The sequence below is a fragment of the Lycium ferocissimum genome, chromosome 11 (genome assembly GCF_029784015.1).
Source record: "Lycium ferocissimum isolate CSIRO_LF1 chromosome 11, AGI_CSIRO_Lferr_CH_V1, whole genome shotgun sequence".
NCBI classification, from domain to species: domain Eukaryota; kingdom Viridiplantae; phylum Streptophyta; class Magnoliopsida; order Solanales; family Solanaceae; genus Lycium; species Lycium ferocissimum.
This window is the reverse complement of record NC_081352.1, coordinates 53,494,921-53,512,446: the sequence shown is the minus strand read 5'-3', so window position 1 is coordinate 53,512,446 and position 17,526 is coordinate 53,494,921. Positions and strand designations below refer to the sequence as shown.

Genomic DNA, 17,526 nt, shown 5'->3' with positions numbered 1-17,526 from the left:
AATATTGATTGCTTATAATAAACAACAAGAAGTTGTTCAAACAACTCCTTATTGCTTATACAAGAATTTCAATTGGACATTTATATGAATATTTGAACATCAACTTATTGACTTGACAACAATTCAACATCAAACGAGTCGTTCAATTAGTAATTAAACCCCACTTAGTAATTTGATCACAATTGAGCATCAACTGATTGACCCTACTAATAGTATAACTATAACTTATTGATCAAGTGATAATAGAATCAATGTTGTTTGATTATATGAATATTTGAACATCAACTTATTGACTTGACAACAATTCAACATCAAACGAGTCATTCAATTAGTAATTAAACCCCACTTAGTAATTTGATCACAATTGATCATCAACTGATTGACCCTACTAATAGTATAACTATAACTTATTGATCAAGTGATAATAAAATCAATGTTGTTTGATTATATGAATATTTGAACATCAAGGCAGGACTGGGGAGTGTATGCCGGATCCAGCATACAATCTTTAAGAAAAAGTTAAAGTTATGCCGGATCCGGCATAACTAAAAGTCTGCCCCTCAAGACAAAGTTCCCAAATTCGTACATCTTTTAGTTAAACATAACTAAAAGTCCGCCGGATGGGATACAAAATTTAAATTTTGCCTTATAAGGCAAACTTTTTTTTTTTTTGAAAGTCTATTTTATTCCATCCAAAAAACTTTTACAAAGACAAAGTTAAAGCCATACCAACAATGACCACAAAGTCCTTTTGTGATGGAGCATTCAAAATAAAGATGGGAAAATGTTTCTTTTTAGAAGATGCAATCAGGTGGCACTTGAATGCCAAATTTCGAAGTCTATCAACAATTGCTAACTACTTTGTATTGCCTGTGCAAAGTGTGAATTTGTATACGGGATGGACATTTGGTTGCAGCATAATACTTTTCCATGTAACTTTAGTTTATATGCTTGAAAAAATACATATATATGCTTCAAGGCAAAGTTTGCCCATAAGGCATAAGTATGCCCCCATCGGCATAAGTTTGGTAAATCCTTAACAAGTTTATGCCGATGGGGGCATACTTTTAAAGGGCAAACTTTTATACGGATTCATAAACTTGTGAAGGAATTATCAAAGTTATGCCGGAACCGGCATACTTATGCCAAGTCTGCCCATAAGGCATAAGTATGCCGGGTCCGGCATAACTTTGGTATTTCCTTCACAAGTGTATGCCGGGTCCGGCATAGCGAAATTTAAACTTGCCTTGCGAATTTTTTTTAAAATTTTGACTGCGCGTGGGTTCGAACCTGGAACCTATGGGTGTTAGCCGAAGGGCAAATTTTAAAGATTTCAAATATGAGGGTAAAATTTGTTTTAGTGGGGATCGCGAATTGCCCCTAATTGTTTACCTACTTTTTACGAGATATGAGGTTATTGTATAAGCAATCAGGAGTTGTTTGAACAACTTCTTGTTGTTTATTGTAAGCAACAATTATTTGTTTAAGCAATCACTACTTGTTTAACAATTTTTTTATGAGCAATAATTTTCCTATATAAATAATTAGATATGTTCCGAAACAACCAACTTCTGTTTAAGCAACCACTAGTTGTTTACCTACTATTTAAGGGAAAACTTTATACTGTAAACAAACCTACTTTTTATGAGATATAAATTTTTAGCGTAAACAACTACTGTGAATGTTTAAGCAACCACTTAAGTTGTTAAACAACTTCATGTTGTTTTAGTAAACAACCATATATAAACATCATAAACAACTACTGTGAATGTTTAAGCAACCACTGAAGCTGTTAAACAACATCATGTTGTTTTAGTAAACAACCATCGATAAACATCATAAACAACTACTGTGAATGTTTAAGCAACCACGTAAGCTGTTAAACAACTTCATGTTGTTTTAGTAAACAACCATACATAAACATCATAAAAAGATCCATAGCATCTTCTACAAATTATCCATAAATAGTCATCATACTTTCACATCAAGAAATAGTCTAACAAAAAGATCCACCACAAATTTATCAACAAAAATTGTGCCAACAAACACATCCCTAGTTTATAGTTCCACTCTTTCCTTGCTCTTATCAATGTCAAGAGGCTTGTAAATATCAGGCAGTAGATTAGTCACACTTATCCTCTTCTTCGTTTTACGTGCACCAGCAGTAAATGGAGTTCTTATGTATTTGGAATTCCTTAACATCCTCCTAGGCTCGAGTTTTTTATTCAAAGTAGATAATTCTTCTACAAGTTGTTTGACAGACTTCCCCATGTCTTTGAACTCCTCCTCCATTTTAGAAATTTTCAGTTCCAATTGGCTTTGTTTCTCCGCACAAGTGAGACATTCACAGGAGCACTTGGCATTTGAAGGACAAGCACCAAAAGATCCTGCACCAACTCCTCCTTCACTATACTGACCACCAAAATCAAAGTTGACTGGACTACCAACAAATCTGTCACCAGAATTCACCAAAGGGCTCCGCGGGTTCCTTTCGTCACCCGTCCCTCTCGGGAGTGTTTCTTTCTGCACCCCCACCCCTTGGTGGGCTCCTTTCCTCTACCCCATTCCTTACTGGGATCCTGTCCTCACCACCAACCTCCCTAGCTCCTACTTCACCTGTTGTGATTGTTGTCACCCCAACCAATTCTGCTTTTAACATATCAATTTTTTCGTCGGCTTCTTCATTGGAAAATGGCTCAAGGTCCTTCATGTATTTTTCCTTTTTTTCTCGCATTTGTAGGAATCGAGAAAGGGTGCACTACCGCATAGAAAGAACAAAAATTCAATGTTATGATCTTCCTTTATAAACAACATCATGTTTATTAAACAACTGAATATTGTTTAGTTCAAACAACCTCAAGTTGTTTAATCAAGTCTCAGGTTGTTTAAGAAAGTCTTAGGTTGTTTAACAAATTTAGAGAGACTTACGTTTTCATCGGGTACCGAATGGATCCGTAGATTTTTTTAGGCCTCCATACGACATCCACCTTAGCATACGTGGCAATGTCCTCTCGTGGGGAACATTCTTAGCATTTCGTTGAAGTTTCGGAATAGCTTCAAAAGCCCAAGCCTAAATTACGTAACAATAAATTACAATCAATATAAATATTAAAAGCAAAATAATATAAAAAAAATTATTTAGTTACCAGGAATGCCCACGGGAAGCCGTAGAGGTTGTATTCAGATTTTATTGGTTTTGCAAGATACTCAACAGTCAAAAGATAGCTTTTGAGACCCCACGGATATTCATTGAAGACAGAGGGCTTGCAAGCTAGCTTGGTCATGTCGGCATCAACACCTGACGATATATCTCTTGCACATAAGATGCAGTGATAGAACCAAACCAAGGCAAGTGAAAACTTAAAATTTTTTGGTGTTTGTGTGATTTGATCTTTTCAAGGAGGAAGTTAAAATGCTTTTTCCTTCCTTGGAAACAAATTCCCATAATGGTTCACCCTTCTTTACCCGACTAGCCAATGCCTCTTCAGAAGGAAAGGGGTGACACCGTAGTCCCGTCATCAAGGCAAATTCCCTTAATCCAAAACACACAGGCATATTTTCATATTCAAACCACAGCTCCATCTTTTTCTGACAAATGATGCGTCGGAGTAGAAGACCATGAACTATCAGCGATCCAAAATTTACTCGCTGCATTGGAATATCCATAAAATGCCCAAAACAACTTTTTTTGAACCTATCTAAAAGACCTTGTTCTATCAGAACTCCTCTGAATTCAAGAAATGCTTTTCCTCCTAGAGGTGACTTTACAAAAATCTTTCCCGGAATATCACCGTGCGTGGAATAATGTGTCTTGAAGCTATATTTTGTAAGATCAATGGACTTGATGCATTCGGGAATCTCGTATTAGAATCATCAAAGAACCGTACATGATTATAAAATTGATTAATTAAAAGAAAGTATAAAAAAGCCACAAACATATGTTGTTTGAACTGGTGGTAGTTTAAACAACTAGTTGATGCTTAAATAACTACTGTTTGTTTACAATAAACAATTAGTAGTTGTTTAAGCATCCATCAGTTGTTTGAACTAGTGGTAATTTTCTAAAAATTAGTAAATGGATGCTAAAACACCTACTCTTTGTTTTCACTAATGACAATTTAAAAAAACACTCACATTTGATCTCGAAGGGGCAGCATTCGCATCATGTAATACTTTTTTCTTTGTTCGAAAAGTACATGATTTGTTTCTTCTTCCCTTTCTTCTCCACTTTCATTTTCTTCTTGTTGATCCGTTGATTTCTCATCTTCTCGCATTTTCTTCTCCACTTTCATTTGGTCCTTCGATGCGTTGATTCCTCATCTTCTACACTTTCTTTTCCACTTTCACTTTTATCTTCCCGATCTATTGATTCCTCATCTTCTACACTTTCATCTTCTCTAACTGAACCACGAGCTGATGAGGTCAATTCTTCTATTTCCTGAGCTTGTGGAAACCTATCCGCTTCTCCAGCAGAAGCAGACTCCTCTTCCGTTGACCTTGCCTTTTTTCTAGGCCTACTTTTATAAACTTTCTGATTTTTTGTTTCCATTTTATCTACATACATAAAGCATCATAAAATTATCAACAATAGACCAAATGAATAAACTTCTCGAAGTTATCAAATAAACACAAGTTGTTTAAACATATGCGATTGTTTACACGTAGAAGAAACTCTAAAACAATAGCAGCCACAAAATACTTAGAAATTCTGAAACAATAGCAGCCACAAAATAACATATTTCTTGCAAGCATAGAGCTAAATATAACACCAATTTGAAAGGGATTACCTTAAAATTAAAATTGTCTTCAAGGTGAACTTGAAGGCTGACAAAATAATGCTGATGTACTTTCGATTTTCGAATAAAGGAGAAAGAATTGGGGAAAAGAAAAGAGAAGAGAAGAGAGGAGAGGAGAACGAGAAAGAGGAAGAACGGGATGCGTTAGAAAAATGGAGAAAATGAATGGGATTTTGGGTTTTATTAAAAGTTTTTGATCTTTTAATTTTTTACCCTAAGTTTACAAATATTTTAATTCAACCCCATCTCTTCATAATTAACCCCTAATTAAATGTTTATAACAAAAGAAAAGGAAAAAGAAATAGAAATCCCCTATCCTTCATTCTACTCTCAAAGAACCCTTTTAGCTCATTTTCCCAAGTAACAAAGTGTTAGGATTTTCTTAAATAGGTGTGAATGGGAATAGAATAGTTGTGACTTTTCTGATAAGGCATAATGACACCTGTTCATACTATCCTTTGTTAGTTATAATACTTAGTCATTCCATCAGATTTTCCTTATGAATTTTCTGAACTTCAAAACTTCTTCTTCCTCTGCACAAATAAATTCCAGTGTAGTTTACTGCCGTTGAGTGGTTCGTTGACACCGTTGTTTTAGGTACCGATACACCGGTGAGTAAGATCGTTCTATCCTGGGAGGATATATTCCATTAACCTCGGGTACTTGAGGGGAATAATTTCCTTAAGGAAACACTGTGAATTCAGTGGGCTTGAATTTATTTTCCCTTTCTCTTTTCAGATTCTGTTTTAGATTATTTTTTGAATACAGATTGACAACACAAAGTACTATAAATAAGCATTATGAAGAAAAGTAATAGAGCTCGTTTGGATTGGCTAAAAGTTACTAAATCAGCTTATAAGTCATTTTTAACTTATTTGGGTGTTGGATAAAATAGAAACAGCTTAAATTAAGTTAAAAAGTGCTTAAAATAAGTCAAAAAAATAAGTGCTCAACCCCAACTTATTTTTTTTGGCTTAAAAGCCATTTTAATTTGACCAATAACTTTACTCTTTTATCCTTTATATTTTCTATTAATTCTAATACTAACCTTACCTTTAAAAACCCTTTAAATACTTTTATCTAAACACATAACTGCTTATTTATAAAATAACTTTAAGCACTTAAAAAGTACTTTAAGCACTTATGCTTAAAAGCTATTTTTTGAAGCCACTTTTTAAATGGGTTTTCAATCAGTTAATTGTAAAAAATATATTTTGAATATGCCTTAGAATTCAAATGTGTTTTGTTGTATTTCAAACCTTGTTCTTCATCTTCCTCTGTGTTGTGAGAAGAGTCTCTACAATGCTGTCTCGTTTTATCTCGAAATCCTCACATCTTCGATTATTCTCTCTACTTTCCCACAAAACCCAATTCCTCTTAAACCCTAAACCCTCCTTTCCATATTTCTTCTCCACTGGTAACAGCAAAGATTCAACTTCTGATTTCCAGAAACCTTGGAGTTTTGATGAAGGAGAACCAGTGTTCGATGTTGTTGGAGAAACTGAGATGTTGGGTTTTGAAGAGGAGAAAAAGATTCTTCAATTGGAACAGAAAGCTCTTACTCAGGTTCTTAAAGGTAGTTTTTTAAGCTTATTTCACATTGTTTCCGGCGATACTCTCTTATTCATAACACTTTAAAAGATTTGTGCTTTATGGTCTGGTTGTAGAGTCTTATGTTTACTCATATTTGTTGGGTGATGACTAGCCTACATTGTCTGTTAGTTTTATGTTTTATCTTTAGCTTAACCAAGAACATTTCTTGTCCCAAGTTAAAGACTTCAATAAAGCATCTTTACTCATCAAGATAAGTTCAATATCGTTTTGCGTGATTCTGGGTGGGTTCATACTTGAAAAATCGGAACATGTTATGCCAAATTGTAGTTGCAAAGAGTGTAAATGTTATTTGCTCAAACCTTATGGTCTAAGTTAAAAATAATACATTCTGCAGTTCTTGTGTAGCCAACAGTGTTTAGGGAAAATTCACTCCACTTTGGCCACCCAAACTTCTCCTAGCAGCATTAGAGTAAAGGAGTAAAAGAAAGATTTTTGAGTAAATAATGAACTCACAATGCTTTGTCATTACTGAAGTCCCAGTCTTTTATGCTTTAGCCTTGCAATAGCTAAAATGGTAAGCTCTTTTCTTACCTCATTTGTTCAAGTTGTATGCTCAAGTCACATCCATTTCAACTACTTCTTCTTCAGTCATTTCCAATTCAGCTTAGTAGAAGATGTTGTTTCATTCAGAACCACCTAAAGGTCTTTCTTTGGACAATTTTCCATTTGGATCTCATTCAAAATGGAGTATTGATTCACCTGTTATTCAAAAAAAACCTTCTTTTAATATTATCTAAGATGAATATTTCCATGCGGCCATTTTAATTAATGCCCAGTTTGTAGGAAAGAATCTTTGAGAATAGTGGGTATATGTATGCAGTATTCGAGATCAAGCTGCTTAGCTTCTTGTTATTCTTTTTTTTTTTTTTTTTTTTGGCCATCATTGTGGAACCCTTGTTCGAGGTGTTTGTGTTCACCTTCCAACTCAACTATGTTTTCTTCTGATAATGAAAAGTTTGAAATGTGGCAGGTTCTTGTACCGATGATGAATTGACAATCAAAAAGAATAAACTTAGTAATCCCTCAGTAATTTTGGAAGTAATTGAGACTATCAAGGGCGGTGGGGAGGATTTGAGGCACAAGTTAATTTTGGCGGCTTCAAAACTATCACTCAACTCCGTTATTGAGATTTTTGACCTTTTGAATGAACAAAGAATATCTGGATTGAAGTTCTTTAATTGGCTTCGGGTTTCGCATCCTGAATTTTATCGCAGTGCTTATGTCAATAGTCTGATTATATGTAATTGTGGATGGTTAGATGACTATAAAACAATGATCTCTTTGTTGGAGGAGTTTAAGGCTGAAAAAACTTGTTTAACTGACAAGGCTTTTGGGTTCTTAACTGTAGTTGGATCGAGTAAGGATTCATTGATAAATTCGACCAAAAAAGTGGTTGATATGCTGAATGATGTTGGAGGATCCTGTCGTGGTTCTGGTGTCTATGGATTAATCGAGATGTTCTGTTGCTTGGACTTGTTCGATATGGCAGCATTTGTAACAGAGATCACTGAAAGAACAGCTTCGCACTACAATATTTTGATCCGTAAAAGGTGTCGAGCAGGCCAAATCGAAGAAGCACGAGCTATTATCAAAGAGATGTCTGAATTTGGTTGTTCTCCTAACACCAAGTCATATAACTACCTGCTTGGCTCATTGTGTAAGAATGATAAGATGGAGTATGTGAATACTGTGCTCGAAGAAATGAGAAATAAGGGTCTTAATGCAGATGCAATTACTTTTGAAACTTTAGTATATCATTCATCTAGTCGTGGTCAAGTTGACTTTGCCTCTAAATTTTTGAATTTGATGGTAAATATGAATGTGGAACCTCGTTCTACTACTCATGTTGCATTTCTTAAAGTGTTGCTTGAAGCAGGAGAGCGTGAGAAAGCAAATAAGTATGTGATTGACATGAGTGCCAAGTATAACCACTCTGTCAATACACTATACAGCTTGCTTGTAAGACTTCATCGGAAGAAAGGAGACATTATGACTGCTCAAAACATTCTCAATGAAATGATTGACAAGGGTCTCAAGCCGGACTTTGGAATTTTCATTGAAATTGTAAAGCAGCTCCAGAAGACTGGCAGGAAAACTTTAGCTCGAGATCTTAGGACGAAATACTCTGGTTTCTATTGTAGTACAAAAGCTAACAATTCTTTATCCAATCCTTTTGTCCCATGCCAAGGTTGAATGTATCTCTCTAGCTGGTTTGTCTGTGGAAGAAAGCTTGGGAGTGTGCATTATTTGCTTTTTGCCGAAAAGTTGATTGAAGAAAATTTTCAGGTGTAAGTTCTTGTTTTCGGTTCATTTTTAATTTGGAGAATATTCAAAACCATACATATAAATATTTGTATCTGTAATGCTACTGTTAGATTTGACCTGCTCTCTACTTCACTCTTTTGCGCTGGAACTCATACAATGCCTCCTTCATTGCCTCTGCCATTGACTTTGTCTCGCCTCTCCTCAGCCTCCATCAACGTCACCTGCATTACACCTCCCAAGGTTTGATTTTCTCCTTCTTGTCAGCTTCAGCTCCCTGGGTTTTTGGCTAATATTCAGTTTTTAGTATCTATATTGTGCACTTTGTGTTACTCAAGTATTTTTACTTCACCTTCTTGCCTCTGGTTTCTACTTTCAATCCTCTTTATTTATTGAATGTATACAGATATGTGCATCGGTAACCATCTGAAGCTAAGAACCTAATCAATCACATATAGATACAGAGGAAATAACGACACAACGTGCCTAGCAATACTGCTGGTCAGGTTGTTGTTTTTTTCGCAAAGGTGAACTCTTTGTCCCTCTCTTCTGTAAAATTTATCTATGCTCTGCCTCTTCCTTGTTTATTTGGGGGCAGGGGGATGTGGCTTCCTTATTATGATAGGAATTGTCTTTATTTACAGTTTTCTGTATTTTCTTAGATTATCCTGATTTTGATTGTCCATGCTCATATTTAAGAAAATGGTTAAGTTTGCCTTGTCATTTGCAATTATTTCCAATGTGGAATACTTCTCTCTTATCATGATTTTCACTGTTGTTTGTAGCACCCTTGATACTTAAACTGTGTAGTTCATAAAGAAGTAATGTGAGCGGGGGGTCATTGTACCCCAGTTGGTTTACCTGAACTACCACCTTGTTTGTGGGGGTTCGATTCCCCACCTTATGATTTTCTCCCCCATTTCCTCTTCCCCTCCTCCTATGTATAATAAACAAATGTGTTTGAAAAAAAAGAAAAAAAAAAAGAAAAGAAAAAAGAGATGTGTGTTTCATATTATTCTTTATTTTAACTTACCAAAAAAAAATAATAACTCTTCAAGTCTTTCTTTTAATTTTCATTCTTAGATGGTGGATGAGTCGATGTATGATATCTACAGAAAATTAGACATTGACCAAATCTTCTAACTCTTTTTTGAACAGATAGAATTGGTTATTGTCTTCTATTTCATGCATTACTTTTTTTTTTTTTTTGGAAACTGGTAACTTTGTATTCCTCAGCATTAAGGGATATGCTGGCCACCTCCAGAAAGAGCTACGTGGTGGCAATAATTACAAAAGTCCTAGTTTAAAAATAAATAAAATAAAGTAATAATTACAAAAGTCCTATGAAGTCCACTATTTGCAATGCATCCTCTATACTATTTTCTTTACACCTAAAACATAAAGAACTAATACAATTCCATTTGATCTTTTGAAATTGGATCTGCCTTAAAAATTTCTCTCCTTCCATATGTTCCACCATATACAAACTGGAATTGTTCTCCACCATATCTTGTGACTTTTGCTACCCCCTTTCTGATCCAGCAGCTTAACAGATCTGCTGTGTGTTCTGGCATGGATCAACTTTCCTTGGATAAACTGATAAAGAAGGCCCAAACTTGAGCTGTAACTTTATAGTGAAGGAACAAATGGTTGTTTGTTTCTGCTGCCTCTTGAGACAGAGAGCATCTAGATGCTATTTGAATTCTTCTTTTCTGTAATTTCATGTGTGAGACAAGCTCTCCTTGCCACCAACCAAGAAAAACATTTCACCTTTGGGTTGGTGCCACGTTCTTCCACACAAGCTTCCACGAGCCAGTTGAAACTTCTGCCAGTTCAAACACTCCCATTTTGTAAGCCCTGCTCACTGAAAATACTCGATCATTATGATGCTTCCATCTGATTGTATCTGCTTCAGTATTTGCGCCCAAAAAATTCCCCACCTGAGTCAGAAGTTCAGCCACACTCTCAAGGTCCGGTGCTTGAAGATGAGATCCTTGAGACCACCTCTCTCTAGTCACAGAGGAAGGTGATGGTTTGAAAATGAAGTTGGAGTTTTGCTTACATTTCATGAATTTAAATCAAAACCTCAAATTTGAGTTTCAAATTCTATGACAAAACGCCTGCTTATTTTAGGTCATAGTTTTGAAGGGGAGCCTTGGCGTAACTGGTAAAGTTCTTTGTCATGTGACCAGGAGGTCACGGGTTCGAGCCGTGAAAACAGTCTCTTGCAGAAATGCAATACTCAATCAAATACTTTGAATAGAGATGGTATCATTCACCGGTTTCACTCCAACCAAAACCACCCCCCCCCCCCCCCCCCCCCACCAAGAGAAACTGAGAAATTAATGAGTGAGGAAATGGGAAGCATAAGTGGTAAAGATATGATAAGACATCACTCAACTTGGTTCAAGAACGGAAGGTGTCCTCCCCCCTTTATATAATACTATAAGGAAGTCACTTTTCTATGATGTTTGAGATCTTTGTCTCGCTGAAGGTGAAATGGCGATCTGTTAACCGCCACTTCTTGGATGAAATAAGGTCTTCCCATTTTTTTTTACTCTTAAGTCTCTAATACTCCAATAGAACATATATATTCATATAACTACAACTAGATTTTGGGAAGGCAAAAGTCATAGATAGCCCCCTAAACTTTGCCACATTTTCCTCTGGGGTACCTAAACCGAGGGTTGTACCTATTGGGTACCTAAACCAGTCCAAATTTGATCCCATTGGGTACCTTTTTCACAATAATTTGCAAAATCAGGAGAGTGTATTACGCTCTCCATGACGTGGCAACTTTGTCAAATGAAAACATGACACGTGGCGTTGGGGTCCATCATAATAATTAAAAAATAAATTATACACCCCCCCCCCTCCCCCAAAAAAAAAATTTCTGGCTATCTCGCCGTCGCCTGAGAGTTCACCGGTGACGATTCCGGTGTTTGATCGACCTGGGAATTTACAGGAGGGTGCGCCATGGTGTGGGGAGTAATCCCCAACACTCAAACTTGGACGAATTTGAGCGCTTGTAGGTCGAAATTGAGGATTAAACTAAGGCGACCTACCTGCGATTCTCCCAATATTCGCCTGAGCAGATCTCACAAATTGAAAGGTGGAATTGTGTGAAACTTTGTGAGCAGGTGTATTAGGATATGGGAATCTTCTCCAACACTTAGAATTACTCAAATCGGGAAATAATTTCATGAGCCCAGCGCCACTGTTCATCAGAAATCGCCTGAGGAGTCGCGATTTCTCCAGACAAATTCCCAACGTTGTGGAATGAATTTTGGGATGATTCTTGTTGGGTTTTGTGCGCCATTGAAGGGCGCTTCATATGAGTCTGGTCCGGTGGTTCAATTCCACCGGACGGCGGCACTGTGGCCATATCGTCGTTGGGGGGGGGGGGCTGTCGCCACTTAGAGAGAAGGGGGAGCGTTTTTAGAGAGAGAAAAAATGGGGGAAAAGTTAAATTGGAACGAAGAAGAAGAAAAAGAAATTAAAAAAAATAGGCAAAATAATGCCTTCCATGCGCCTATTTTTTGTGTACTACACGCACTTTGCCATATCAGCAAAAGGTGCTTAATAGATTCAAATGTGTACTGGTTTAGGCATCAAATTGGAACAATCGTCAATTGAGGTGGCTATGAGGAATATGTGGACAAGTTTAGGGGGCCGCTTATGACTTTCGCCTTTTGGGAACTTAGTCACGCAAAGTTGAAAATAGAATAGGAGTATTTGAATAGGACTAGAAGTTAGAAAAAAAAAAAAATTTGAAGTTGAAAATAAATAAATACTATTGGATATGAGAATTATTACTATTTCATAAAAAAAATTCAAGTTAGTTTTAATTTTCAAAATTTTCATTTCAAGTTAAAGTTGGATAAATGTTTTCCGATTTTTGAATTACCTTATTTTTAAAATTTCAATCAATAATGACTGAGCGATTGGCCATGAATTCTTTTTCAAATCTTGAAAGATAAAAATCGATTTGGTTATAAATTTGGCCCTCTATTTCAATATAGTTTAAAGTTTGACAAATATATTTCTGTGGTACTTTAGTAGAGTACTATTGTTCAAGTTTTCCTTTATATCACTTCAATTTCTTTTTGTGTCCCTATAAAATAAAATAAAAAATCAATTTAATTTCTATTTAAAAAAAAAAAAAAAAAATCTCAACTACACGTAAATCCAAATGGCATTGCCAACTAAGCCTCCTTCTCTTGTTTTTTGTTCTTCCTGTTTTTAGTAAAATTATGTCTTGTTGTAGCTTTAAGTTTATTTTTGTAAGTAAAGTATATACTTTACAGCAACAACGACATATCAGTATTTACTTTACTTACAAAAATAAACTTGAAGCTACGACAAGACATAATTTTACTCAAAACTGGAAGGAAAAAAACAAGAGAAGGAGGCTTAGCTGGCAGTGCCGTTTGACTTAAGTGTAATTGAGATTTAAAAAAAAAAAAAATATTTGAAGTTAAATTAGTTTTTTTATTGTATTGGGACATAAAAGGTGATATGAATTAAAAAAAATTGTACTACTAGAGTACTAAGTATAAAAACATATTTGTCAAATTCCAAATTATATCGAAATAGCGGGCCAAATTCATAACCAAATCGACTTTTTTCTTTCAACATTTGAAAAAGAATTCATGGCCAAACGCTTGGTCATTATTGATTGAACTTTAAAAACTAAGGTAATTCAAATATTAAAAAAATATTCACATTTAGTTCATTAATCCAACTTTAACTTGAAATTTAAAAACTGACTTGAAAAATATTTTATGAAATAGTAATAATTCTCATATCCAATTAGTATTTATTTAAATTTCAACTTTTTTCTTTTTCTAACTTCTATGTTCGACTTTGCTTGATTAAGTTCCCAAAATCTAGTTGTAGTCTTGTAGTTATATGAATATATTTGTTCAATTAGAGTATTAAACACGCCAGCTTGCTGAGTGATGTCTTATCATATCTTTACCACTTCTGTTTTCCTTTTTCCTCATTCATCAATTTCTCTAGAGGAGAGTAGTTTGATGAGATTGGGTTGGGGGGAGTGAAACCGGTGAATGATGCCCGCTCTGTTGGAAGTATTTGATTGAGCATAAATTTTAAAAGCGATTTTTAAAATTTATGACCTAAAATAAGTAGGCGTTTTGGTCATAGAATTTGAGACTCATATTTGAAGTTTTGATTTAAAATCAACGTTTGTTTATGAAATGTAAACAAAACTCCAAATTCATTTTCAAATCATGATTTGAAATTCTAAATTTTCCAAAAAGTAAAATTTCAAATTCGAAGTTTTAATTTTTTTTAAAAAAATGTAAAATTAGATCCATAAGTTTATTTTTTACAATCAAAGTCCATTATTTTAAATTCTACATAAAAGAACAATGTTCAACGCGAAGAGATTGTTTGTACCATGTGGGAGAATTATACTAAAGAATAACTAGTTACTACTATTATTTATTTATTGAACCAGTGGAATTTTTTACCCCTCCCCAAGAGCTCCCCCTTTTTGCTCCCTTGGTGACTTGAACTCACAACCTTCGGGTTGGAGGTGGAGGGTGCTTACCATCTAAGCAACCCCTCTTGTCCAGTGGATGTTTATAAAATGATGTGTATTTGAAAGTTCGTAACATGTAATTGCAAATATTTATTTCTAAAAGAAATCATGAGATATGCAATTATTATTGCGGTGCCTTAGAATATTCCTATACCTTATTCATGAACTATGATTTGCTCATTTTGTAAGGTTGTATAAGAGTTGTGGAAATTTTAATAGTTTCACAAATTGTGGGGTTTTAATGTTTTATGAGAAAAAATACAACTTAAAAAATCTAAATTTCATGTTCAAGTAAAACTTCAACTTCCAATCGACCTAATACTAAAACAATGATTCTTTTTTTTTCACTAACAAATTTGAAATTGATTTTCATGTTCTAAATATAATTTCGATTTCAAAATATTTTTGTTCAATTTAGTTTCAAATACTATTTTCTTCCTCAATAAGTATTTTATGCATAGGTTTATCGGAAACAACCTCATACCCCATAAAGAGAGGGTAAGGTCTGCGTACGCCTCACTCTCTTCAAATTTCACTTGTGAAATTATACAGGGTATGTTATTGTTGTTGAAGAATCTAATACGTCTAGAGGTCTGTCCTTGAACTCATTAACTGAGACTTGACTACACCACCACGCTTTTATCTTTAAATTCATCTCCTCCTACTCCTCTTTAAAAAATTGTCTTTTTCTATCTTACCCCCATTAATCCTCCGCTGCACAAAAGAGGTAAAATCAGGGATCAACCAGGTACACTTGTGCAATACATATTCACTTTATACTTACAGATTCTTTTTTAATAAGAACTTGTTTAATAGATTTAGGCATGGGCGTAGCATGGGGAAGAACGGATTGATCCGAACTCCTTTGCCGTAATATTGCACTATATATATAATGTCAAAAATATTTATATCTATATATTATATAGGTTAGAGTTGTCTTTTGACTTTTTCGTACATTTATTTTTTTTATATTTTCAATCATTGATTTTGGTATGACCATGGCTACTGCATCTTTCATTTTTATTTCTCCTTCAACTAAACATAATTTACACTAGTCTTAACTCTTATGTTATTTGTATGCATTGCTTTTGGATTCTGTTTCTTCTCAATGATTATGAGCAAATGTGTTTTAACTTTCTTTTTCTACATCTGTTTCAGTTTCACATTACTCTTGTTTTCACTACTGGGTTGAGCAAATCTTGGGCGAAAGATTTTCCATACTGCAGCTGTGGTTGCTGGGAGTCCAGGAAGCCATGGTTAATTGAAAAAAAATAGAGGTTGCACCTCCTTAGAAAATGATGTTTCACCTGAAGATTATGTTTGGCTTCCTGTGTCACACTGAATATTTACTTCTGAAAAAGCAAAGGTACATAACGGTCCTTTTGCAAGCTTATGCCTCTTATTGTTGTGTAAGGATATATACTTTAAATCCTTATTCATATAGTGGCTTATTGTTCTTGCAAGTTTTTTTTTTAACATAGCAGTATAGCGCCTGCTTTTCTAAATTGTTGGGCGGATGAATATCCAAATAAAAATAGGCAACTTTGATTCTCCATGCTCTTATTATCTATATGAGATACTCCCGAGGTTTTCAAAAACTTGACACCAAAGATGTCCAGGTTTCCTAGAGTCCCGCTTCTGGTCTGTACACTATTGCTCTGACTTTTGTACAAGACCCTTCAAAACTCCATATTAAATAAAGGCACTAACTGCACAATCACAAAGTAAAGAGAGAATTTGTAAAGAAAATTAACTGTTCTTTATAGCAGAAGCGTAAAGTATTAATTTCTGTGTCCTTGACTCCTTTCAGTATGTGATATATTTGGCTGTAGAAATGACTTCTAGATTTCGTATGTTCTCTTGAAAGCTCCTGACATTTTCTTGCTATTTTTGCATTTTTTCAGCAGCTCTCTTTGGGCAAAGTGTCTAATAATCGTTTTCAAGTTGCAACCAAAAAATGTCAGAGAGGCTTTGCGAGTCGGAGCTCTTAGAAAGTTGGGAAGTCCATCAAAAAGATCTGGTCTTTGGTTACTGGTTGTATTTTGTGGTGCTTGTGGACAGAAAGGAACCAAAGATGTTTTGATGGCATTCCAATTGCCATCCCTACTCATAAGGCTAGATGTTTGGTTAACCTCTTTAGTTGGATCAACCTCATCCCTGTAATTAGTATCGACTCTTTTTTGGAATTCATCAGCTCCATTCCATAGGTCTATATGATAGTCTCTTTTGTCTTTTGTGGGCTGATAATTTCCTTCTTTTGTGATCTTTGCATCTTCTTGATGCGTTTGTTAATGATATCTGTTGCGTCCAAATGCACACGCAAGTGTACGTGGTCGTACAAGTAATAAAGTGATTATGTAAAATCGGATGTCGAACCCACAGAGAGTTATGACCAATATTTCACGAAAATAAACTATTGCTTACTGTCTATGCAAGTGAAGAATAAAAGTGTTGGTTCTTTTATAACTAAATGCTATAATGAAGTTGACTAATAATGTATCCAGAAATTGTGCTTAGAACGGAATTGAGAACTGCTTTTATCAAGACTTTAGAAGTATTCCAGGGTCGTGGTTGGTTCACCAATCCTATTGAGTCAGTCAAGTATCACACCTTAGCAACTTTGTTCACAATAGCTAATTAACCGGATTATTAATCTCGTAGTATTCTTCCGAACCACTACTCGCCGATTCAAGATAATTCTCCTCCTATATTCCTATGGTATTGACATATCAAGAATGCAATAAGAGTACGGTATATAATTGATTGCGGCAACTAAGTATATTCCTATCCTAGTCACAAATCCTAGCCCAACTTTAGGGATATTCAGATTGCAATCTCATTACTTCTTCTCCAGATTAACAACATCTTTCCCAAGCACGTATATCAATGAGTAAATAGAACTCAACTGTTGCGCAGACAATCAAGAACTTAAACACAGAAGTAACGAAGCAATTGCATACGAACAAGCTACTAAGATTGAAATACTTGTCAAACGTCAATATTCATGGATACACCACAACCCCAGAATTTAAGTATTTAGTTACACATGATTCGATAATGGAAACAAGAATTCATGATTAACATAGGGTTTTGATGTAAAGAAAAGAGGAATAAAACCTAGAAAGAGTTTCACAAGTCTCACAATTCGTCCAAGCCGCCTTTCTAATGTTAAAAACGGCTATTTATACGCTAGGGTAAATATGAGATAAGTTGGCCCAATCCCGATCTAAATGGGACAACTAACGCCGCTTGTGCGCTGGCTGTGCGTCGCATGGCCAGCGCATGACA

General features: G+C 35.1%; 1 protein-coding gene across 1 annotated transcript; it reads left to right on the top strand.

The window, feature by feature from the left end:
- Positions 1 to 6,098: 6,098 nt before the first annotated feature.
- Positions 6,099 to 16,485, top strand: LOC132038476 (pentatricopeptide repeat-containing protein At1g09900-like). Its single transcript, XM_059429140.1, has 5 exons — positions 6,099 to 6,372; positions 7,381 to 8,698; positions 8,786 to 9,199; positions 15,397 to 15,604; positions 16,143 to 16,485. The coding sequence occupies exons 1-2, from the start codon at positions 6,099 to 6,101 to the stop codon at positions 8,601 to 8,603; spliced, it is 1,497 nt and encodes a 498-aa protein (XP_059285123.1). The 3' UTR covers positions 8,604 to 8,698; positions 8,786 to 9,199; positions 15,397 to 15,604; positions 16,143 to 16,485.
- The last annotated feature ends 1,041 nt before the right edge of the window (positions 16,486 to 17,526 follow it).

Excerpts from the sequence above, each read along its gene's own strand:
- LOC132038476 (XM_059429140.1), top strand. The coding sequence starts at position 6,099 with ATGCTGTCTCGTTTTATCTCGAAATCCTCACATCTTCGATTATTCTCT. Across the intron at positions 6,373-7,380 it reads TCTTACTCAGGTTCTTAAAG|GTTCTTGTACCGATGATGAA; the intron begins GTAGTTTTTTAA and ends GAAATGTGGCAG.